Source organism: Copadichromis virginalis, linkage group LG22 (assembly GCF_057382275.1).
Source record: "Copadichromis virginalis isolate Kocher_CV1m ecotype Utaka linkage group LG22, C_Virginalis_male_GT1.1, whole genome shotgun sequence".
Taxonomy (NCBI): domain Eukaryota; kingdom Metazoa; phylum Chordata; class Actinopteri; order Cichliformes; family Cichlidae; genus Copadichromis; species Copadichromis virginalis.
This window is the reverse complement of record NC_140638.1, coordinates 26253419-26279361: the sequence shown is the minus strand read 5'-3', so window position 1 is coordinate 26279361 and position 25943 is coordinate 26253419. Positions and strand designations below refer to the sequence as shown.

The window sequence follows — 25943 nt, the reverse complement described above, 5'->3', positions numbered from 1 at the left end:
CTCTCCCCTCCTTATAACACCCGCTTGCTGGAGGACCCCACACAGCCTTCAAACACACTCTTCACCCTGCTGCCTTCTGGAAAGAGGTCCCAGAACATCCGGGCCCTCGCTACCAAACTACGGAAAAGTTTCTTCCCACAAGCCGTCAGACCCCTGAACACTCAGTGACTGCACTGGCACACGCACACCTTCACACATGTCACTACCAAGCACTTATCTGCAGTATCTCACACTCATACACATACATACAGACACCAAGTTACTTTTGCACAATACTCAGCATTTTGCACATTTCCATTGTCTTGTGTCTGTATCGTCCTGTTCTGTCTAGTTTTGCACTGTTTTGTCTTGTTTATTTTTGCAATTTATGCACACTGCACTTTATGTAGTCCTGGGTTTGTCCGTATATGTCATATATAGCACCAGGGTCTCGGAGGAACGCGGTCTCATTTCACTCTGTACAGTACCTCTGCACGTGGTTAAAATGACAATAAAAGCCACTTGACTTGACCTGTTTTTGTAGCAGTTGCTTGGAGACGAGCACCATACAGTTCAAATGAGCATACATTCCAAAATATGCAAATGAGCCCCATACATCATAATGCTGATGTTTGCTGTTCAGGGTATGAACGTTCTATGCTGAAAGTTTATAAATATACAACCTTTGACTGCTTGTTTTCAGTTGAACTTTTGCAAAGCTGAGGAGATTTTGGCTGCGATCACATCAAGTCCAAAGATGTTTAAACTTCTTTTTCACAGAAAGGTAAGTTTGAAGAGACTCGCAGCACATTTCTCTGAATGTTTTCTTATGGTAAATAAGCATTTTTGAAACTTTTAAGGAAGCTTCTTGGATGATTTCTGTAAAAACTGAATTTTGAATCCAAATGAAGGATATTGTATTTTCTTACCATATACTTTGTTTTATGCCATTACTGATGTTGCTTTTCTTGTTTCTAAACAGAAATCACACAAACAAAACGTGGCAGAGAAGGAAATTCCTTCTACGTCTCATCAGAGGTAAAGAAATGCGCCGCTCTTTAATGCTGCTGGAGATATTTATAGCAGTGGTTTAGTTGGAGCTCTTGTTGGAGTGTAAATGTTAGTTGGAGTGTAAATGTACAAAATACATGATTTTGTTCCATTACAGTTATTAATTTTTATCTGCAATCTCCAGCATGTACTCCTTGTTAAAAATTTCCACTTTGAAAAATAACATTTACACTTTTGTCCTCATCAGCATCCCGGATGCTTGTGTTGCTGAAAATGGTCAAAAGAAGAAGAGAAAATGGAGACACCTCTGCTGTTCCTCGGTTTGCTTTTACACGAAACATATGAAATGCACATTCTCTTTAAATTGCACTTGTTAATTTAAAGTGACTTTACTTTTTTAATAAACTTATGTTTGTTCGTCCTCTGCAGCAAACTGACAGCGATGCAGAGGCAGAGAGCAACACTGTGAAGACACAAAAAAAGTGTCGCTGGTTTCTTTTTAAATTCTGGAAGGTATGTTTTATGGAAAGAGTCACTGTCATCAAGCATTTACTCACCACAGTTAAATGCGAAGAATTAAGAGCAATTTAGCACATCCATGTCCTCAAATTAAGTTCAAAGATGTTTAAAGGTTTTTTTTTTCACAGAAAGGTAAGTTTGAAGAGACTTGCAGGATGTTTCTCTAAATATTTTTTATGGTAAATAAGCATTTTTGAATCTTTTAATGAAGCTTGATGGATGATTTCTGTAAAAACTGAATTTTGATCAGAACCAAATGAAGGATTTTGTATTTCATAGGACAAACTTTAAAACTCAATTTAAAGCATGAATAAATTGTTTTTAATTTATTTAAAGATATTCCTATATATCTGCTTCATGAGCTGACAGCTCACTAAAGTGATAAATAATATGAAATAATACCAAATTTTCTAACTGGACACTTTTCATGGAGAGACTCCCTTGGTATGTTTGTTTTATGCCATTACTGATGTTGGTTTTCTTGTTTCTAAACAGAAATTACACAAACAAAACGTGGCAGAGAAGGAAATTCCTTCTACGTCTCATCAGAGGTAAAGAAATGCGCCGCTCTTTAATGCTGCTGGAGATATTTATAGCAGTGGTTTAGTTGGAGCTGTTTTATTTCCCTTTTATTGGCATTTTTCTTCCACCTTGTGTATTTACATCTTTTTTACTACTTTTGGACGTCCTCCAAAATGTTTCAACTTCAAAGCTCATGCATACATGCGCATACACTGCTCAGAATCTTGACATCTTTCCTAATTTTGTGTTTGTGTTTTTACCTTTTTGGAGCAGTGTAGCATGCGGTGGGAAAAAAATAGAAAGTCAAACTGGGACTATAGACTGCTTCGGGTGAGTACACGTGGTGCACAAAGATCAAAGGTCACTTTGTCAAAGTGGAGAAAATGAATTATTTTACACTGATACTGTAAACGTTGCGCGTGTGTGTCAGGTTTCCAAACATCGGAAACACCTGCTACATGAACTCCTGCCTGCAGAGCCTCCTCAACATTGAGGAGTTCATAAGAGACATCAGGCGTCAGGGGGTTTTGTGGAGCACAGATCCAGAAGCTGAGCTCTTAAGGTGCGCTACGTCAACCTTCTACTTTCTTCAAAAACCTGAAGAACAAAGAGATCTAACAGCAGAAATGTCTGTTTACCCTTCCTTTCTACAGAAGGCTTATTGATGTCAGGGACTGTCACGAGTCAACAGATTATGGCCTTAAAGATCACCACCTAAGAGCTTTTAAGAAGGCATTCAGCAGTCAAGCTCCTGAATACACCGGCAGTGCACAGAAAGTGCGTCAGCTATTTGGACATTTCGTTTTTTGCTTTACCTTCTGATTTTGATGTACTGTTTTAAATCTCTCTGCTTTTCTTTCAGGACGCTCATGAATTCCTAACATTATTCCTCGATGAGGTCAAAAGGCTCACACCTCACCTGGAGAGGAACGCAGCTCTCCTGGGCCAAAGTTATAGCTGCCCAGTAGAAGACCATCACATTTTTAAAATGGAAAACATGAGGACATGCAAGAGGTAAGCCTGTCTTTCAGAAACGCAGAGCTGGTTGCAATATTTTCATATACCTCTTTTCCACGTACCTGATCTTTACTTTAACTACGTTACTCCTGAAATGTGTAGCTGCGGTCACCAATCATCACAGCAAGAGGAATTCACCAGCTTGTCTCTAGACCTTGTTCCAGAGGGGTCTATTATAAACATGTTAGAGACATACTTGAAGGTAAGATCACAAATTCCAATAGAGTTGTCGTATCAGCGATCTTAACACACCTTTTTTGTTAGTGTTTGTGTGCATGTGTGTGTGCATATGTTGAGATTTCTTTCTACCATAAAGCCTGTCTTCTCTGTGCTGTTGTTCAGGAACAAGAAATAGAATTTCGCTGTGATTGTGGAGGGACGGCCTCAGAACTGAAGTCGTCTTTTGATACACTGCCAAGGTTTGTAAGGTCACATCAGAATTGATCGACTGACCAGGTTTCCAAACTGTGGCGCATCAAATATCAGAGTTCTTCGAGACAATACTTGAGCAGTCGTTTTCTCCCATCTTCTGTTTGTGTTTGACACTCATTCTTCTTATTTTCTACCTTGTTTGTGTTTTTTTTCTTTTCTGCCAGAGTTCTGATCTTGCATCTGAAGAGGTTTGGCTTTACACAAACCTACAAGATTAAGAAGGTGGATGACCCCGTCAGGCTGCAGAGGGACTTGGTGGTGCCATCCAATCAGGTAAAAACAGACTGCAGAACGTCTCAGGCTACGTCCACACTAGCCCGGATAGATTTGAAAACTCCGTGTCCACACTGGCGTTTTCAGTCATTTTCAAATAGTTGTGCGTCTGCATTGAAACGGCCGAAAACGCTTACGTTCCAGTCCTGCGCATGCGAAAAAGTGAGTGAGAATTACAGAATTTGAAGAAAAGCTATCCGGAGCATGTACAAACTGATATTAATCTTTTTTAGGGCTGTCAAAGTTGAGAGCAATCAAAACAACTGCTGTCTAATGCACTCGGCTTATCTTTGTTTAATTGCTCACATGACTGCATCACATGACCAAAATGCGTCATCGTTTTAGAAAGTCTGCGTTTTCGAGTGCCCACACTGCGATGGGACAACTCCGTTTTGAAATGTATGCGTTTTCGAGAGCGTTTTCAAGATGCTGTGTTTTTCCTTGAGGAAAACGCCGTCTCGGTGTGGACGGGAGGTCAAAGCGGAGAGAAAACGATGCGTTTTCAAACGAAAACGCATTAGTGTGGACGTAGCCTCAGCAAATCAGCTTAATTATGGCACTGATGTGAGACTTTATGAAACTAACACTCTTTGGATTTGTTCCTTCTCAGGGTGGTGGCTGTTATAGTCTTTGCAGCATCATCAGTCATTATGGAGGCACAGAGTCAGGTAAAACAACAGACTTGTGACAAACAGAAAATGAAACTTGCTACTTTTCAGTGAAGGACTCACACACAAAAGCTTTTGATGTTCTAAGAAGCACTAAGTCAAAATCACTGTTTGCTTGAATCAGTTGACTTCCAGAAGTTGGATTCATTTGTCTTAATGTGATTTCAGGACACTACATCTGTAGTTCTGTCCATCCTGAGGAGAGTCAGCACTCTACATCAGATCGCTGGCTCACCTATAATGACGCACAGGTGCTCCACACAACTGGATCTGCAGTTTGTCAGGAACAGCAGCAGTCGGCCTACATCCTGTTTTACAAGAGAAACGTAAGAAGACACAGCATCTCATCCTGAAGTGAGAGAATTTTTAAATGTCCTGTTACCTTGTTAACCAGTTTTGTCTTCATTCTCAGTTCTGAAACAGGAAATGGAAGGAAGGAAGGAAGTTAAGGTCATCATCATGCTGAGAAGGAAAAGCAGTCGTCCCAGCCCACCATCGCACACTGGAGGACAAGTATAGGTAAGTATTGCCCTCAGGAGGGAGGGTCCTGCTAGAGAGCCTGGTCCTCCCAAGATTTCTTCCTCCAGGAGGGAGTTTTTTCTTGCCACCGTCGCCCCACATTCACTGGTCTCATCAGCAGGGACATTTTTAACCTCCTAAGACCTGAACTTTCATGGCATGCATTTTTAATTCCTCTGTGCCATTTAGGTTGATTGGGACCCGATGAAGGTAAAAACCAAGACATCAGATTCAGACTATCTTTTTTTTGTTTCTCAAAAGAATGAGATCCACATATGAGGACATTCATTTTAAATTTCGATTGAACAGTGGCAGTGTCATGTCCTCCCTCATAAGTGGATATCAGGTTTTTGAAGAGCAAAATTTTGTATTTTGGTCTAGACAACCCAAAATGTTATGTCTACATATGTGGACACCAGGTCCTAGGAGGTTAAAACAAAATCTACTAGAGATCGTCCTTTTCTGGACCAGTGTTTGGCTTGCTCTCTGGGAACAACAAATTAGTGCTGTCAGCGTTAACGTCATTAGGTAAAATGACGTTAACACTGACAGCACTAATTTGTTGTTATTATTATTAATATTATTATTAATTTATTTGTAAAATAAATTAAATTAAAAAAAACCAAAGAAATGATTTAATTCTTTATTTTATTTTGTTTTATTAAAATCAAAATAACAACAAAAACAAAAATAACTAATAAAAAAATATTAAAAGTATTCAGCAGTGTTTTGTGAATCTTGTAATGAGCCTTAGTTAAGTTGATGTCACAGAAGTTTCTGAATCATTTAGATTGTTCAACAAACTGATTCACTCAGGTAAAGATGGTGAGCTGGAGCAATGGTACCCTTGGAGTTCAGTTTAAGTTTTCAGACAAATATTCCCTCGATCAGTTGCAGCTTCTGCTTTTAAATAAATGATTTAGCTGCAAATGTTTAGCTACAGGTAGCAAAGTCCAAAAGTGACACCAGCCAAACATGCAAAAAATGCAAGATGGTGGTGCGCACAGATACAGCGGCTCTATGCTCTCCACTTACCCAATTTCACTGTGCAAGAAACTGCACAATGACAATAAAAAGCTCTAAGTCTAAAACAGTTTCCTGTCCAGTAAAATCGGGCAATTATTCGCTCCAGAGTTTTATCCTACTCCAGGTGAGCAGCCATCGACTTGTAATGAGCCAGCTAAGACAATAATTTCTCAGTGGCTCTTCTGGCACCAACAAGTGGGTGTGTTCTTCCATCGTGCAAGTGTCACGACACACTGAACATGGTCTGAACATGGATTTTCCCTCAATATTTCTTTTTCACCAGTACTATGGGGTATTTGTGAATATCCATGACTGACCCGGCCAGGTGGCCAGCTGGTCTTTGGACAGGGTCACGGCAGTTTCAAGGTTCAACAAAATCCCTTTCACTGACAGACTGAAGGAAAGCTCCTCAAAAATGGAGGGTCTTCAAGCTCCTCAGTGGCAGGAAAAGGTTTCCCGGACCCAGTGTTGTATATTTGTTTCCCAAAAGATCGAAATAGTGGAGAGAAATCAGGTTCTGAAACCATCCAGAAGACAAAGTCTCCAACTGGTTTGTGGAAGTCCAGTTTCTCCAAATTAATCAGCGGGTGAAATGTCTCTTCATGGATGGTTTTGATTCTGTTGTTATTCACGAACAAAGCCGTCAAAGCAGCATCTGAAAGAAAGTCATCTTTCATTGTTGTCTCCAGCGTGTTAAAAGAGAGATCGAGCTCAGTGATGAGTTTTGAAGCGGCTGCAGGGACTTCTCCAAGGTTTTGGCTCGAACAGTCGAAGGATGTTGTTCACAGTGGTGACACTGTTGACTGGTGATTGACAAGCACTGAGATACTAACATGACAAACACAAGAAACATCATGACTTATTCTCCTGAGTGCCTGCAAAACACAAACACAAAATCAAACTCAAAGCTTTTCTCTCAGATGCTGGTGTGGCACAATCTAATGATAAAAAAGGTCATGCTAACAGCTTTTGGAGCACAGCTGCACAAAATAACAGCTTTTGGAGCACAAAATGCATTACAGGTAAACCCAGTACCCAAACATGTTAACAAGGATAAAGAAAAAATCTGAAACAAAAGCAGGTAGTGTGGTGATTTATGTTGTGAGGATGCTTTCACTCCCATCAAAGTCACCCAGTGTTGAGAACCCAAATGAGCCCAAAAACCTCAAGTGGCTGCAACCAACAGCGAACGTCAAGAAGTGGATACTTGCATGTTGAGCCAGAAACATGCAGAAAACCCAAAAGAGGCAAGACAGCACATCTTGGTCCCACTCAGGCAGTACGAACACCTGGAAAGAGGAGCCCACAGTTCAGACCCAAGGTCACTGGTAAGGACACCAGCCAGTTATAAGTCTAGTTTTAATTTTCATTTTAGTGTTATGGCCTTTCTAAGGGTGGCCAGACCATAATATGAGGGTGATCCACCCCTGTCTGACCCCAAGCAGCACATCACACAACCAGTACAATTTTGATGGTGATTTTTTTTCACAGTGATTGAATTCTAACAAAGGAAAGGAGCGAACTATAGCTTCGGGGTGGACCCCAAAACAACAAACAAAAGGGACCGTATCTAAAGGATGTACAAAACTTATTTATGAAAAGAATAAAACCAAATGACAATGTCTTATCTCCCTAACTAAGAAAAACATGAGAAAAGGGTAATCAAATAAAAAGGCAGTCCACCCCTACATGCTCCTGTATAAAGAGACGGGTAACACAAAGCCTGCAGGTTGAGGTCCATGGCGGTGTCATCTTATATGTTGTCTCCAGGTCAAGGAGACAACATATAAGATGGATAGACACAGATTTCAAAATAGCCAGCTGGAATGTTAAGGGGTTGAATAACGGGATTAAGAGGAAGAAAATATTAACATATCTAAAGTTATCAAGAGTTGATATAGCCTTTATTCAAGAAATGCACACGTGTAAGTCAGAAGCCTTAAAACTTAAATGTTCCTGGGTAGGTAAAGTCTTTTCCAGTCCTGGAACTGGTAAAAGTAGGGGAGTGTCGGTTCTGATTCATAAAGCAGTTAGCTTTACTGAAACAAAAGTAATAACAGATAAGGAAGGTAGATTTATATTGGTTTATGGACAACTACTGGACACACCAATAATTTTATGTAATATCTATGCACCTAATGTGGACATACTCACCTTTTTTCACAACCTGTCACAGTATCTTTTGGAATTAGAAGGTGCACAAATAGTGGTAGGAGGAGATTTTAATCATATACTGGATCAAGACCTAGATAGATCACTTCCTAGGAGAGGCACAGAGAGTAAATCTGTAGTTGCCATAAGGCAGATGACCTCAGATTTAGGTCTGAATGATGTTTGGCGGACAATGCATCCAGAAGGCAGGGAATATTCCTTTTACTCTCCGCCTCATAATGTTTATACTAGAATCGACTACTTTCTTATTTCTGAAGCCTTAGTGAATAACTCTATAGATTCAAGTATTGGTAATATAGTATTCTCGGACCATGTGCCAATTTTTCTATGTCTTGGAAATATTTTACAGATTCCTCAAAGCCGCAGATGGCATTTAAATGTGTCCTTAATTAACCCTTTAAGACCTACCATAGAACCAAGTCCGCCAGAGCTTATATTATATTTTTTCATGCTGTAGTGCCATTTTTGGGAGCATTTCAAGTTGCTATACATCAATACAACCATTATAGCCCAAGCTTTAATAATATGTCTGCATTAGGTGCACAGTAATTACACAAATTGCAAAAAAGTGCAATAAACTACAAAAAAATTGAAAATTGTTTTTGTTTTTTTAACATATATTTCTAGTCAGAGAAATTTAAGAGGCTTATCCCTCAAAACTGTAAATACAAAAAAGTTGCACAAACTAGTTTCCCACCACAGGAAATTTATTTTAAGTGTCTTCATAGTTTTATTTTTGAAATACACCAATTTTTATACACTGCAGGAAAAACGAAAATAAATATTATAATGCAAATTTGCAAAATAACAGCATGTGCATCAAAATAAACTATTTCCAGCAGTGCAATATGAGTCCTAAGCATCCCAGAAACGACACAGAAAGTCATAAACTCAAACATAACTTTTAAAAACACAAATATAGGCTCATAAGGCCCCGATCGTAAAAAACTACATTTCCGCAAAATGACGTCTCTTCCGGTTTCGGGCAGGTCATGGCGGACATGCGACAGTTCACGCTGATGGACGTAGGAAGTGTTACAAACAGCTGATCGGATCGGCAAAGCGTGTTTCTGGAATATTATGTTTTTGTTGCTGCAAGTGCTTTTTATGCAGTTTTTGCAAAGCTATATGTGGAAGGAAACTGTGACTCAGTAAGCCGTTGTAGAAATGACAAAATAAAGTAAATAGTGCACAGCGTGCGGTTGCTTTTTGTTACCCACTGATCACCGGTTACAAGTTGACTTCTTAAATTAATCTGTTTTTATTATTATATCAAACGTCATGTATCTGTTTTTGTCTCATCTCTCGTGCAAATTTCAGACAGGTGCTTTAAAAGCTTCACCTCAATGCCGTGACCCGGATTCGAACCGGGGTTGCTGCGGCCACAACGCAGAGTACTAACCACTATACGATCACGGCTGGTCAGCTGCAGACTGAAAGTCCATGTAGTCAGTCACCTCCAATCCACAGGAGTCCATTTTAAAGCCACTAAGCAGGACTGTACATTTTAAGTTTGACACTTTTAGGTCGTATCAACATTAGAACTACAAACATTTCGTGCTTTTCACTGCCAGTTACAGTCTGGATCTTGCTTCTTTTTTTCTTACTTCACCATAAAAACTGGAATCTGCATGTTACATCTGACCTGCACGATGTGCAGAAGAGCACCAAAATGTATTTACAGTCAGACCACGCGAGGTCCCTGTGTTAATGCAGATACTGTTACTGTGCCACGTGCGTAAATGTGCGCACCGTAGACACAGAGTTTGAGATCGATATGAAGGAATAAACACAATAAAGATTGCAGATGATCATTTTCTGACCAGCCGTGATCGTATAGTGGTTAGTACTCTGCGTTGTGGCCGCAGCAACCCTGGTTCGAATCCGGGTCACGGCATTGAGGTGAAGCTTTTAAAGCACCTGTCTGAAATTTGCACGAGAGATGAGACAAAAACAGATACATGACGTTTGATATAATAATAAAAACAGATTAATTTAAGAAGTCAACTTGTAACCGGTGATCAGTGGGTAACAAAAAGCAACCGCACGCTGTGCACTATTTACTTTATTTTGTCATTTCTACAACGGCTTACTGAGTTAGGGAAAAGCAGCACAAGAGTTCAGAAATTAACGACAAAAAGCTGCGTCCATAAAGTCTAAGGCATAAAGGCTTTGACTTCTTGATATGACTCATCAACGCTGGATCAATGACATTTTTAGTCATGTGTTCCTACACAAAAGGTGGCACTACAAACCAAACATTTTCTTATATTTTATACTTAATTTTTTTATTTGAATAACTATTTTACTTTATTACTTTTATTGTTTTTGAGAAAATGTGACATAACTTGATACAAATAGTTGTTTTTATCTTAATTTTGAATTTTTAAAAATACTTTAACCCTTTTATTTTTGTGGCTGTGTTATGTCTTTGTTGGAAATCTTCTGTTCAATCACATTTGTTTTAATTCAGTGTCTTTTACTGTTACATGTCATCCATACTCTGATGGGTTTTGCATCCTTTCAACAACTTTGTGGATAAAAATGTACACGCACAAAGTCTGGTCAAAGTGTTCGTGCTTAACACGGTGCTGATCTCAGCTACCAGAAAGTCAGAAGCTGCTGTTTCTTCATTAAATCTCAGGATCACCTGTGTTTTTTCCCCAAGCTGGGAAGGTTTCATGTTGAATGCTTGTGATGCTCTTGCAGTATAACAACATATTTACTGGAACACTTTTTAGATTTCTGTAATTCTTGTAAATGTGACAACGCAAGAAAGAAACAACTAGAATTTTCCTCAACCTCGAGGTAAAAGTCAAGTTTTGTACTGTCATCAGAATCATGATTAGAGTTTCAATCATTATTCAATTACACATGTAACCCCTATAGACATGGTTACTAGTATTTTCTTGTTTTTACCTGGTAATATTATTTCCGACACCCCTTGAACACACTTTGATTTTCCGTAGTTCAGTGAATGCAACAAAAGCACGTTGCTGCATTAAGCTAGGCAAAACGGAGCAAGACACCGAGAGCAAATAACAAGCTACACAGTGAGTCTTTTGGTATAAAATAAGTGTTATAAAGTATTTTCAACAGTCTCTAACTTAAAGTTATGTACTTTTCAGAGGCCTTTATGTGTTTTACTCTCGACCAAAACCAGGCAGAGCGTGTATTTGTTTCTTGGGAATTCCGGTGAGTTACTAGAGATGATAAGTTAGCAGGAAAACTTATGCTAATTTTACATGTGGTAAACACTGCAACAGTGCGAATTCCGTATTGTCTAAAAAAAGCTAAAACCAGTCGGAGTACTTGAATCGTGTGTGAAATGGAATGTCGTATTTTATTTTATTGTCTATTTGATTGGGCATCTTCACAAATGTGCAAAACTAATGCAGGATGCACTTTTCTTTTAGCCATAAATGTTGTCCAGTGCCTTTTCTGCACTTTGTCATTTCAGTTATAGGTTAATACATGTAAATAAGTTATTTAAAACTAGTTACGTTACAAACATTTCATGATGTGATTACATATGCCTTAAAAAGGGGTATTTAAATACAATTGATTGTAATGCTGTAAAGCAATACAAATGGAATTCATAGAGACAGAACAATGTTAAAACGACAGTGTACTTGATTTTGAAAACTTTATGAGATCTCATTTTATTTAGAAAAACTGTTAAGAACTATTTTGTTTATTGCTCTGTACTGTATGTGCAGACTGGTTTTTTGTGATCCTGGATCTGAAGTGGTTCTGGATATGGATGGCGAGCCAGACCCTGTGAAAACTCTTGGCGAATCCAAAAGCAGTGTGGCCAGCTGTTCTGGATGCAGGAGTAGAGCTACAGTCTGAATTACTTCGAATCGCAGGATTTCAGATAAGCAAGAGCAAAAACTGCTTACTTCATACGGATTGTTTCTCTGGGAAACTATTGAACTCCCAATATCCTGCTCATCAGGAGTCAGGTCTAAAGAGACTACTTATTTTATTTTATTTTGTTGTTATTTTCAAAAGAGTGCTCTTCTCTGTTGATCTTCTGTTAATTTTCTATGCTGTTTACATTGGATTATTGCACCACTGTAACATTGTAATAAATCTGCCGGCTGTTCAACACTCAATTCTCTCAAATTTATTTTACTCCTCTCGAATCTAGTCTATAAGTTTAACCCTACTATACTAAGCAGGTGTTACATAAAAGTGGCGAGCCAGCCAGGAGGAGTTTGGCTATTTAATGCCTTTAATCCAATCATTGGCACACAGTTGGCAGTTTTATGACAATTTTTGCACATTTTTCCACTGAAGTAACATGGATGTCATTGAACGTGAACGTATCAAGGTACCAAATGCTGTACTAATCAGTGGGTTTTCTGGTACAGAGACTGATGAAGAAGTTGTTAAGTTTTTGCAACACTATGGTTCTATTGCACGAACAGTGAAAATTGCTAGTTCTGACCCTGACTTTAAAGATACAGTTATAGTTGAGTTTGAGTATGGCACAGCCATTGAGTCGATTCAGGGTGAACTACCCTGTCACAGAACAACATCTGACCCAAATGTAGTTCACAGCATCCAACTCTTATCCCCAATTTACAGTGCTAAGCTAACGACTAGTACTACAGAGTCTTACCTTTCTAATTTAAAGGGTATTGCTAAGGTGAGTGGGGTAGATTATGAGAAAATGCTACTTAGTGAACTTAACAAACTTCAGGCCTCTGCTGGGGAAAGGGAGGGTACAGCCCCCTCTAAGGTCATTTCAGTAGATGACCCAGTCCCTTTAATACCTGGTTCTGTTTTGAGACGACCAAGCAGTGAAACTATCCCACCCACTCTGACCACTGACACCATCAATCCTTCCCTTACTGACAGACCAGCTCCTATTTTGAACCCTGAACACTTGACCACACCTGAAGTCCAGAGGGTCATTGTGGAGCACATTGTCAAAAGTACTGATATGTCCCAATCCTATCCAAGCTCTGTAAAATTCAGGTCCTTTTCTGGAAAAACTCCATGCCCTAATACGGAGGTTGACTATGACACTTGGCGAAGTCATGTTGAGTTTTATCTTGCAGATTCTTCTGTTCCTGAAAGACAAGTAGTACGGAAGATCATTGACAGCCTCTTACCGCCAGCTGCAAACATTGTTAAACAATTGGGTCCCTTGTCCAGCCTCAAAGACTTTTTGAGCTTGCTTGATTCTGCATATGGAACTGTAGATGACGTTGATGAGCTGTTCGCAAAATTCTTGAGTACAAACCAAAATGCTGGCGAAAAACCTTCAGCCTATGTGCACAGGCTGCAGACTACCCTTGACAAAGTTGTAAAAGGGGGAGGAGTCCCAGTTAGTGATTTCGATCAGCAGCTTTTGAAGCAGTTCTGTAGGGGATGCTGGGATGATAACCTAATCGCTAGCCTCCATCTAGAGCAAAAGAAATCCAGTCCACCCTCCTTTTCTGAGCTGCTTTTACTCTTGCGAACAGAGGAAGATAAGCAGGCAGCCAAGTCAACTCGCATGAAGCAGCACTTGGGAATTTCAAAAGTAAAGGTGCAGTCCAATCCTTTAAATGTTTACCCAACCACTGAGTTTCAAGCTGCTGCTGCTACTGGCAGCTCCGCTCAAGCATCTGCCAAGAAACTGCAAAAACAAATTGCTCAACTGCAAGAACAGTTAAGTTCCTTAAAAGCTTCAATGGAAACCATGGTTGCAAAGAAACCTCAGGCAAAGTTCCCAAAAGCTGTAAAGAAACAGCAGCTAAAGGAGGCACAAACACCGAACTCTCCGTTGAAAAATGAAGGCTTTGGCAAAAACAAAAAGCCTCGCCCATGGTTCTGCTTTAACTGTGGCGAGGATGGCCATATAGCTCCCTCTTGTGACAATGAGCCGAATCCCAGTACTGTTGAAGCCAAGCGGAAAGAGCTAAGGGTAAAACAAAAAGCTTGGGAAGACCAATGTGACTCTGATTTAAACTAGTTCCTGTTTCAGTTGAGGGACAAACTGGAACTAGAAGCGACAAAAGTCCCACTCAAAACCGCCCAACAAAAAAGTGTTGTGCACAAACAAGTATGCGTCATTCCAGCTTTCCAAAGGGCTTAATTGGCAAGAAGTGCACAGCTAATGTCAACATAGCTGGAGTGAGTTGCAATTCTTTGTTAGACTCTGGGTCGCAAGTAACGACTATTTCACACTCATTTTACCAGAGACATTTGTCTGATCTTCCCATCCAGCCAATCAGTGACTTAGATGTTGAGGGTGCAAATGGACAAGTTGTACCTTATCTAGGGTATGTAGAAGTTCCAATTGGCTTTCCAAAAGAGTTTGTTGAGTCTGAGCCCCAAATTTCTACATTAGCTCTCATTGTCCCTGATTTACGTTCCAGCACAGACTTACCAGTTTTAATTGGTACAAATGCCCTTGATGTTTTATATGAGGAACACTGTAGGGATACTCCCATTTCATCAGCTGTCTATGGCTATAGTCAGATTTTAAAAATCCTCGAACATAGACATGAAACAAAAAGCACAGGAAAGCTTGGACTAATGACACTGAGGGGCAACACACCTTACGTAATACCAGCTCATGAAAGGGTTTGCCTAGAGAGTTACGCCCACCTAAATTCACCACCCACTGACAGATGGGCAGTTGTAGAGCATCCAACTTCCTCAGCCCTTCCGGGAGGAATCTTTGTCGATTGCTGCCTTATCACAGTGCCACGTCAAAGTCCTTACAAGCATCCTATTTGGATCAGAAACGAAACCGATCATGACATCATCCTTCCTGGCAACTGCGTTCTTGCTGAACTACACATTGCAGACCAAGTCCTTGAAACTCAAACCACGTCGAGTGCAAACTCTGCAGGCTGTTGCAGCCTGTCTGCAGACTCATGTTCATCACCCAGTGACCAGTTGACCTTTGATTTTGGCGATTCACCTCTGCCCGAGGAATGGAAAAGTCGGGTCACGCAGAGTCTTAGTGCCTACCGTGACGTTTTTGCATGCCACGACCTCGACTTTGGCCATGCCACTAAAGTTAAGCATAAGATCAAGCTTAAAGACGAAACGCCTATAAAACAGAGATCGCGGCCCATTCATCCAAATGACTACGAAGCAGTCAGGAAACACCTTAAAATGCTTCTTGATGCTGGGGTAATAAGACAGTCAGAATCTCCCTTCTCATTCCCCATCGTTGTAGTCAAGAAAAAGAATGGTGAGGTACGCCTCTGTGTGGATTACCGCAAGCTTAATGTGCAAACGGTAAAAGATGCTTACGCGTTGCCAAACCTCGAAGAGACCTTCTCCGCCCTATCTGGTTCAAACTGGTTTTCTGTCATGGACTTGAAGTCAGGCTATTACCAGATAGAGATGGAGGAGGAGGATAAAGCCAAAACAGCCTTCGTATGCCCACTGGGGTTTTATGAGTTCAATCGAATGCCCCAAGGCATCACAAATGCTCCCAGCACCTTTCAGAGGTTAATGGAGAGGTGTATGGGAGACATTAATCTCAAGGAGGTACTCGTCTTCCTAGACGATTTGATTGTTTTCTCAGACTCCCTCGAGCAACATGAACAGAGGCTAAAGCATGTTTTGGACCGTCTTCGTGAATATGGCTTAAAGTTGTCCCCGAAAAAATGTCGCTTTTTCCAGACATCAGTTAAATATTTGGGCCATATTGTCTCCAAAAATGGTGTGCAGACTGATCCTGAAAAGGTTGCTGCTATCAAGACCTGGCCAGTGCCACAAAACTTGAAACAGCTGAAGTCATTTTTAGGGTTCACAGGCTATTATCGTCGATTTGTTAAGGACTATTCAAAGATAGTCCGGCCCTTAAACGATCTCACATGTGGCTATCCACCTCTCAGAAAAGGCCAGAAACAAACAGGCACTTCTAAATATCTCAATCCTCGAGAACCCTTTGCAGACAGATGGACACCTGTTTGTCAGTCAGCCTTTGAATGCATTAAGGAGAAGTTAACATCATCCCCTGTATTGGGGTTTGCAGATCCAAAGCTCCAATATGCTCTGCACACTGACGCTAGTATCACGGGCCTGGGTGCCGCTCTTTATCAGGAGCAGGATGGTAAAATGCGCGTCATTGCCTATGCTAGTAGGGGATTGACACCAAGCGAGACCAGATATCCAGCTCATAAGCTAGAATTTCTAGCTCTGAAATGGTCCATTGTCGAAAAATTCCATGATTACCTTTACGGTAACGAGTTCATCGTTGTAACGGATAACAACCCGCTTACATATATTCTGACCACGGCAAAACTTGACGCAGCGAGTTATCGCTGGTTAGCAGCGTTGTCTACCTTCAACTTCCAAATCAAATACAGAGCTGGGAAGGCTAACCAGGATGCCGACGGCCTATCACGGAGGCCTCATCAAACTCTGGCTGCAGATAGTGTGACATTGGAAGAGGAAAACAGGATTCAACAACTCACCTCACGCCTTCTCGGATCCCTTCCAAGCTCTAACAGTGTATGCCCTGACACTGTAGCAGCTATATGTAATAAGCATCTTCTCAATGAGAACAGTGAGAACTCACCTTGTGTCATTCTGGTTGAGTCCTTGGCTATGAGTGCTGATGCCATTCCTGATGCATACAGTGATGCTGAAACATCTGGTCAAGTAGCTGCTCCCTTGTTTTCTGAGCATGAGCTTAAAGAACACCAAAGATCTGACCCAAGCATAAACCACGTCATTCAGTTACTAGAATCTGGTGCTGATGTTCCATGCGAAAACAGGTCTGAAACATTTGACATAAAACTGATGCTCAGAGAATGGAAACGTTTTGAAATGAGAAATGGCCTTCTGTATAGGAAACGACAGTGTGACTCAGTTACAACTTACCAGCTTTTACTCCCTGTCTCTCTTAGGTCTACTGTTCTCAAGCTGCTCCATGATGATATGGGTCATATGGGGTGGGAGAGGACTCATGATCTAGTGAGGGCAAGATTTTATTGGCCTAAGATGGGTGCTGATATTGAGACTAAAATAAAGAACTGTGGTCGTTGTGTTAGAAGGAAGTCCTTGCCTGAAAAAGCAGCACCACTGGTTAACATCAAAACCACACGCCCAATGGAATTGGTGTGTATGGACTTTCTTTCTATTGAACCCGACAGTAAGAGTACCAAAGACGTGTTGGTCATCACAGATCATTTCACGAAATATGCAGTGGCCTTGCCCACCCGAGACCAAAAGGCAACCACTGTGGCCAAAAATCTTTGGGAAAACTTTTTAGTTCACTATGGGTTCCCCGAACGCCTCCATAGTGACCAGGGGAGGGATTTTGAGTCACATGTTATTAGGGAATTGTGCTCAACCACAGGCATTAAAAAAGTAAGGACCAGTCCTTATCACCCGAGAGGTAACCCCGTTGAGCGATTCAATCGCACCCTGCTTGGTATGCTGGGCACTCTGAAGGATGAGCAAAAGATTCATTGGCGTGATTTTGTCAAGCCTCTTACCCACGCCTACAACTGTTCAAAGAGTGAGGTTACCGGGTTTAGCCCTTACGAGCTAATGTTTGGTCGAAAACCCAAGCTACCAGTCGACCTTGCCTTTGGGTTGCCAGTTACAGGGGACTCACCAACATCCCATTCCCAGTATGTGCGCAATCTGAAAGCTAGGCTTGAGGAAAGTTACCAGATTGCACTCGAAAACTCCAAGAGAGTTGCTGAGCGAAACAAGAACAGGTTTGATAAAAAAGTCAGAGAGTCCACACTTCAAGCTGGGGACAGAGTCTTAGTCAAGAACGTTCGCTTGCGCAGTAAACACAAACTTGGCGATAAATGGGAACACATGGTGTACCGTGTTGTTAAGAAACTGGAAAATGTTCCTGTGTATGTGGTCCAACCGGAGAAGGGTAGTGGTCCGAGCAGGACTCTTCATCGAGACCTTTTACTTGCATGTGGTGATCTCTCAGACATTGAGGATGAGGTTGAGACAAAGCCCAAACCTCCACGTCGACCTAAGACTCGGAAGAGCCCTTCTGAACCTAAAGATACAGAAATGTCAGAGTCTGAGGAGGAGTATGAATGCATTTCAAGTCATCCCTCAATCCAAACCAAGACGTTTATCAGAATTTGTGACCAAACTCAAAACCATTCCGATGTGCAAAATGAGACAACAAGCTCCGAAATTCAAAATGATCCATGTACGCTCGAAAGTGACAACTCTTTGCTTCAACCAATAGAGACAATCTCTGACAAGAATGACCATGGACAGGGAAATCAAACTGAACCTGAACTGCTGAATGAGGAATCTCACTCTAACATCATGGGAGAGAATCATAATGTCCAAGTTCCAGGAGAACCAGATGTTGAGATAGAAAACACAGAGCATAGTGAAAATATCACTGACCAACATGCTGAACAAACACCTGAAATAACTCCTGAAACACCTCAAGTGAGAAAATCTGAGAGATTAAAGCGACCCCCAGGACGGTTTCATTACGCCCAGTTGGGTCAACCCCTTATATCCTTTGCACAACGATTTCTGGATAACTTTAACCAAGCTCTTGAGTCGTTTAGTAGCTATGAAAACACTCAAATCTATGATGTTTAGATACATTTTAAGTACATGAAGGGACTCATGTTTATTCAAAGGGGGAGGGTGTAACCCCTATAGACATGGTTACTAGTATTTTCTTGTTTTTACCTGGTAATATTATTTCCGACACCCCTTGAACACACTTTGATTTTCCGTAGTTCAGTGAATGCAACAAAAGCACGTTGCTGCATTAAGCTAGGCAAAACGGAGCAAGACACCGAGAGCAAATAACAAGCTACACAGTGAGTCTTTTGGTATAAAATAAGTGTTATAAAGTATTTTCAACAGTCTCTAACTTAAAGTTATGTACTTTTCAGAGGCCTTTATGTGTTTTACTCTCGACCAAAACCAGGCAGAGCGTGTATTTGTTTCTTGGGAATTCCGGTGAGTTACTAGAGATGATAAGTTAGCAGGAAAACTTATGCTAATTTTACATGTGGTAAACACTGCAACAGTGCGAATTCCGTATTGTCTAAAAAAAGCTAAAACCAGTCGGAGTACTTGAATCGTGTGTGAAATGGAATGTCGTATTTTATTTTATTGTCTATTTGATTGGGCATCTTCACAAATGTGCAAAACTAATGCAGGATGCACTTTTCTTTTAGCCATAAATGTTGTCCAGTGCCTTTTCTGCACTTTGTCATTTCAGTTATAGGTTAATACATGTAAATAAGTTATTTAAAACTAGTTACGTTACAAACATTTCATGATGTGATTACATATGCCTTAAAAAGGGGTATTTAAATACAATTGATTGTAATGCTGTAAAGCAATACAAATGGAATTCATAGAGACAGAACAATGTTAAAACGACAGTGTACTTGATTTTGAAAACTTTATGAGATCTCATTTTATTTAGAAAAACTGTTAAGAACTATTTTGTTTATTGCTCTGTACTGTATGTGCAGACTGGGTTTTTGTGATCCTGGATCTGAAGTGGTTCTGGATATGGATGGCGAGCCAGACCCTGTGAAAACTCTTGGCGAATCCAAAAGCAGTGTGGCCAGCTGTTCTGGATGCAGGAGTAGAGCTACAGTCTGAATTACTTCGAATCGCAGGATTTCAGATAAGCAAGAGCAAAAACTGCTTACTTCATACGGATTGTTTCTCTGGGAAACTATTGAACTCCCAATATCCTGCTCATCAGGAGTCAGGTCTAAAGAGACTACTTATTTTATTTTATTTTGTTGTTATTTTCAAAAGAGCGCTCTTCTCTGTTGATCTTCTGTTAATTTTCTATGCTGTTTACATTGGATTATTGCACCACTGTAACATTGTAATAAATCTGCCGGCTGTTCAACACTCAATTCTCTCAAATTTATTTTACTCCTCTCGAATCTAGTCTATAAGTTTAACCCTACTATACTAAGCAGGTGTTACACACACGTGTTTCATAAGGAGTTGGAGCAGGTGGACAATCAGTCAATCGGTGCAGCCTAAAGGCATTAAGTGACAAATAATTCAGCAAAGGAAACACATGATCACATCTTGCCACAAGAGGGCGGTAAAGGCATAAAATAAGATAAGATAAGATAAGATAGAACTTTATTAATCCCTCAGGTGGGTTCCTCTGGGAAATTCGACTTCCAAAAAAAGCACAGCAACGACCGAAGTTACAGTTACAGAATTGTTATATATATATATATATATACACACACACACACATATATAATACAGAGACAAATATAAATAAAATATACAAAGGGGGTAAATAGAATAAATAGGAATAAAAATAAAAATACAAGTGAATTGCACATTTCAAGTATTGAGTCTATTGCACTGTTGACTATTTACAAAAGTATTGCACAGTGAGGTGAAGAGGCACTACAGCTTAGTTGTTCCCCCCTCCTTTGTCCTCCTGTTTCCCCTCCCTCTCCCCTCCAGAGAGGAGTTAAACAGTCTGATGGCGTGTGGGACAAAGGAGTTTTTAAGTCTGTTAGTTCTTGTCTTGGGGAGAAGCAACCTGTCACTGAACAGACTCTTCTGGTTGTTAATGGCCGTGTGCAGAGGATGCCCAGCAGTTTCTTTAATGTCCTTTTCTCTGCCACTGTCACCAGAGTGTCCAGCTTCATGCCGACCATAGAGCCAGCCTTCCTGATCAGTTTCTCCAGCCTGCATGAGTCCTTCTTTGCTGTGCTGCTCCCCCAGCACACCACAGCATAGAAAAGTACTCCAGCAACCACCGACTGGTAAAACATCCTCAGGAGCTTCCTGCAGATGTTAAAAGACCTCAGCCTCCTGAGGAAGTACAGTCGGCTTTGGGCTTTTTTATACAGGTGCTCTGTGTTGCATGACCAGTCCAGTTTATTGTCCACCCACAGCCCGAGGTACTTGTACTTGTTGACCACCTCCACCTCCACCCCCTCTATCTGAACCGGCAGTGGACCTTCTCTGGACCTCCCGAAGTCCACAACCAGTTCCTTAGTCTTTGAGGTGTTGAGTTGCAGGTGGTTTGTGTGACTCCATGCGACAAAGTTCCTCACCAGACTTCTGTACTCCTCTTCCTGATCATCCCAGATACACCCCATGATGGCCGTGTCATCTGCAAACTTCTGAATGTGGCATAATTCAGAGTTGTAGCAGAAGTCAGAGGTGTACAGGGTGAAGAGAAGAGGGGACAGCACAGTTCCCTGTGGTGCTCCTGTGCTGCTGACCACAGTGTCAGACGTGATGTCCTTCAGCCTGACGTACTGTGGTCTGTCGGTGAGGTAGTCGCAGTGTTGGGAAGGTTACTTTTAAAATGTATTCCATTACAGAATACAGAATACATGCCCCAAAATGTATTCTGTAACGTATTCCGTTACGTTACTCAATGACAGTAACGTATTCTGAATACTTTGGATTACTTAATATATTATCATGCTTTTTACAACAACGTGAATGTACTATTGCTGTGTGATTTATTACTATTACTGAAGGTCCGCGACTCCGAACTGTAGTAAAGGGACCTCTGACTAATACGGCGGGGTCCCTGTCGGCTCGTAGCCGAAAAATAGCTTTACTTTGTTGTGTGGGTCAACTTTTCTTGCGAGAGACAGAGAGAGGCGTTGAAAGACTGCTCCAACGGAACTTATTGTTTTCGGAGGAAAACACGAACACGGTGTACAGTCGAGTCTTAATAGCTTACTTACAACTGGGCTCGTCAGGCACTCTTCTTGGCTGCAGTGGTTATTATTATATTTACATGCTTCCAGCTCCCGTTTTTCCTCGATGACAACTCGTACCTTTCCATTATCCTTTTTTCTCCCTCCTCGCGCTCACAGACCCATAATGTGTATGGCAGTCCATTCTCCCTGCAACACGGACTACACTGCCCATGATGCTACATTCTTTAGAGCTATGCTTGTAGCATTCTGCCTGTTAGCTTAGCACAACAACGAAAAGGCGCTCTCTCACCCAGGAAACACACAGTCGCAGAGAGAGAGAGAGCGTCGCCCTGTAACCATGGCAACCGTAACGCTGCCGCCTGGAACAACAGAACGTAGCTGTCAAACAAAACCCAAACAGTCCTGACCCGCGACAAAATGAAACAGGAAAGTACCGCAGTGTAATCCATTTATTTCAACAAAGTAACTGTATTCTGAATACCACCCTTTTAAACGGTAACTGTAACGGAATACAGTTACTCATATTTTGTATTTTAAATACGTAACGGCGGTACATGTATTCCGTTACTCCCCAACACTGGGTAGTCGGATATCCAAGCCACCAGGCAGGGGTCCACCTCCATCCTGTTCAGTTTTTCCTGAAGCATACAGGGCCGGATGGTATTAAAGGCACTGGAAAAGTCAAGAAACAGGATCCTGACCGTGCCTTTTCCCCCATCCAGGTGTGAGTGGGCTCTGTGTAGGAGGTACAGGATGGCATCCTCCACTCCGACACCCGCCTTGTATGCAAACTGTAGTGGGTCCTGGGCATGTTGCACCTGTGGTCGGAGGAGGTTGAGGAAGAGCCGCTCTAGAGTCTTCATAAGATGTGATGTCAGTGCCACCGGTCAGAAGTCATTCAGCTCATTGGGCCGGTTCCTTTTGGGGACCGGGACGATGCAGGATGTCTTCCATAGGGCGGGCACTCTCCCCAGTCGCAGACTGAGATTGAAGACTCGTTGTAGAGGCTCCCCAAGTTCAGCAGCACACGCCTTTAGCATCCTAGGACACACCTTGTCTGGGCCTGCTGCCTTCCTGGGGCGAAGCTTCCTCAGTTGTCTCCTGACCTGATCCACTGTGACACTGGGAGATGTTTGGGAGGAGGGGAGGGGGGGAGATGTCTTGCTGCTGAGAGAGGGATTGGAGGAGGGGGGTGTCATGGTGTCAGGAAGGGGGGGAAGCGAGGGAGGTAGGAGAGTGGGGAGAGGACTCTGTAGTAAAGGTGAGGGTGAGGGTGGGGGGGTTGTGGGCTGGTCAAACCTGTTGAAGAAGTTGTTGAGTTCGTTTGCCTTCTCCACAGTCCCCCCCACTGTGCTTTTCTTGGTGTTGTGGCCTGTGATGGTTTTCACACCATTCCAGACCTCCCTCATATTGTTCCTCTCCAACTTCTGCTCCACCTTCCTCCTGTAGGTGTCCTTTGCTTCCCTCAGGCAGCGTTTCACCTCCCGCTGTGCTGCTTTCATCTCCTCCTTCACTTGCTCCTGAAAGCCTTCTTCTTCATATTGAGGACAGCTTTGACTTCCTGTGTTACCCACGGTTTGTCTAATCAGTTCCCAGAACTTAAAAAATGTTTGGAAACTCGTTGCCTCAAAACACCTGTACTGAGTGCTCACTCTACATCCTGACTCAGTACTCAGGACGTAGAGTGAGAAGAGAACAAAAGACAAAAAATGGAAACGCACACAAACAACTAGTCACCACTTAAAGTGTGAAGCTCCCCAAAATGAAATCATATCCACTCTGCCGTGACCCAGATTCGAACCGGGGTTGCTGCGGCCACAACGCAGAGTACTAACCACTATACGATCACGGCTGGTCAGAAAATGATCATCTGCAATCTTTATTGTGTTTTTTCCTTCATATCGATCTCAAACTCTGTGTCTACGGTGCGCACATTTACGCACGTGGCACAGTAACAGTATCTGCATTAACACAGGGACCTCGCGTGGTCTGACCGTAAATACATTTTGGTGCTCTTCTGCACATCGTGCAGGTCAGCTGTTACACGCAGATTCCAGTTTTTACGGTGAAATAAGAAAAAAAAAGCAAGATCCAGACTGTAACTGGCAGTGAAAAGCACGAAATGTTTGTAGTTCTAATGTTGATACGACCTAAAAGTGTCAAACTTAAAACGTACAGTCCTGCTTAGTGGGTTTAAAATGGACTCCTGTGGATTGGAGGTGACTGACTACATGGACTTTCAGTCTGCAGCTGACCAGCCGTGATCGTATAGTGGTTAGTACTCTGCGTTGTGGCCGCAGCAACCCCGGTTCGAATCCGGGTCACGGCATTGAGGTGAAGCTTTTAAAGCACCTGTCTGAAATTTGCACGAGAGATGAGACAAAAACAGATACATGACGTTTGATATAATAATAAAAACAGATTAATTTAAGAAGTCAACTTGTAACCGGTGATCAGTGGGTAACAAAAAGCAACCGCACGCTGTGCACTATTTACTTTATTTTGTCATTTCTACAACGGCTTACTGAGTTAGGGAAAAGCAGCACAAGAGTTCAGAAATTAACGACAAAAAGCTGCGTCCATAAAGTCTAAGGCATAAAGGCTTTGACTTCTTGATATGACTCATCAACGCTGGATCAATGACATTTTTACTTATGTGTTCCTACACAAAAGGTGGCACTACAAACCAAACATTTTCTTATATTTTATACTTAATTTTTTATTTGAATTAATGTCTATTTTACTTTATTATGTTAATTTTATTTGAGAAAATGTGACATAACTTGATACAAACAGCTGTTTTTAAAGATCATTTCGATTTTTTTGTTAAATACTTTAACCCTTTTATTTTTGTGGCTGTGTTATGTCTTTGTTGGAAATCTTAAATCTAACCTAAAATTCAGTGTCTTTTACTGTTACATGTCATCCATACTCTGATGGGTTTTGCACCCTTTTAAGAACTTTGTGGATAAAAATGTACACGCACAAAAGTCTGGTCAAAGTGTTTGTCCTTAACACGGTGCTGATCTCAGCTACCAGAAAGTCTTATCTGAAGCTGCTGTTTGTTCCTTAAATCTCAGGATCACCCTGTGTTTTTTCCCCAAGCTGGCAATGTTTCACGTTAAATAAAGAATCAAAGAAATCCTGACTGTGTGTCATTTCCTCGAGCGAGTTGTTCAAAGATTCAAGATTCAGAGTGTTTATTGTCATGTATACAGAAGAAATAGCATTTCTCTGTGCAATGAAATTCTTCCTTTCCTGTCCATACGCAAATGCCAAGTTAGGGTAAGGGTTAAAGGAACAAGATAAAAATAAGTATAAAAATAAGAAAAAATATGAAGATAAATAAAAATAAAAATAAGGATAAAAATAACGAAAGATAAAAACACAAGTACAAAAATAAGTGTAGACAAGTGAGGTATGCAGATGTCAATGTAGATGGATGTACAAAGGAGCTTAATGTGCAAAATGAACTTAGTGTGCAACGTCCCCTGTTGTGCAAATTGCAGTTGAGTTACGTCAGCTGTTCAGGAGTCTGATAGCAGTGGGGCTGAAGGAGTTGTTGAGTCGGGACATTCTGGATTTCACACTTCTAAACCTTCGTCTCGAGGGCAGAAGTGTGAACAGTTCGTGTTGAGGGTGTGTGGGGTCTTTGTGGGTGGAGGCAGGTCTCCTCTGGACTCTGCGATGGTAGATGCTCTGCAGAGAGGGCAGCAGAGTCCTGATGATCTTCTCCGCAGTTGTTATCACTCTCTGCAGGCGTTTGCGATCCATAGCAGTAGTTCTGCCATACCATGCAGTGATGCGGCTGGTCAATGTGCTCTCCACAGTGCAGCTGTAGAAGCTGCTGAGGATCTTGGCCAACATACCAAATTTCCTCAGCCTCCTCAGGAAATACAGCCGCTGCTGAGCCTTCTTGACCAGCTGTGTGGTGTTCAGTGTCCAAGTGAGGTCCTCACTGATGTGAAAGCTGAGGTGCCAAAAGCTGCTCACCCTCTCCACTTCATTCTCCTGGATAAACAGCAGCTGGCGAGGCCTCTTCTTCTTGTTCATGTCCACTATCATCTCCTTTCTGTGTGCTCATACTCACATTCACAATTTGACATGTTTTTCTCAAAAACTTAAATGCTTGTGATGCTCCTGCACAATAACA

At 41.5% G+C, this 25943-nt stretch overlaps 1 protein-coding gene, 1 long non-coding RNA gene and 3 other non-coding genes across 5 annotated transcripts; 4 read left to right on the top strand and 1 right to left on the bottom strand.

Moving 5' to 3' along the window:
- Positions 1-407: 407 nt before the first annotated feature.
- Positions 408-4693, top strand: LOC146683516 (ubiquitin carboxyl-terminal hydrolase 37-like; the record flags this gene model as incomplete). The annotated part of the gene is made up of 11 exons (XM_085445556.1): positions 408-443; positions 2005-2060; positions 2305-2361; positions 2462-2593; positions 2685-2808; positions 2894-3045; positions 3151-3250; positions 3391-3467; positions 3645-3753; positions 4364-4421; positions 4590-4693. Coding segments are annotated over exons 1-11 (1005 nt in total), but the record flags the coding sequence as incomplete, so codon positions are not given.
- Positions 4694-9485: 4792 nt separating this feature from the next.
- On the bottom strand, positions 9486-9557 carry trnah-gug (transfer RNA histidin (anticodon GUG)). The gene has a single exon. It is a non-coding gene; the product is annotated as a tRNA-His (tRNA).
- Positions 9558-9963: 406 nt separating this feature from the next.
- On the top strand, positions 9964-10035 carry trnah-gug (transfer RNA histidin (anticodon GUG)). The gene has a single exon. It is a non-coding gene; the product is annotated as a tRNA-His (tRNA).
- A 989-nt stretch (positions 10036-11024) lies between these two features.
- LOC146683513 (uncharacterized) lies at positions 11025-12256 on the top strand. Its single transcript, XR_014917717.1, has 2 exons — positions 11025-11333; positions 11858-12256. It is a non-coding gene; the product is annotated as an uncharacterized LOC146683513 (long non-coding RNA).
- Positions 12257-24047: 11791 nt separating this feature from the next.
- Positions 24048-24119, top strand: trnah-gug (transfer RNA histidin (anticodon GUG)). Its single transcript has one exon. It is a non-coding gene; the product is annotated as a tRNA-His (tRNA).
- Positions 24120-25943: the final 1824 nt, after the last annotated feature.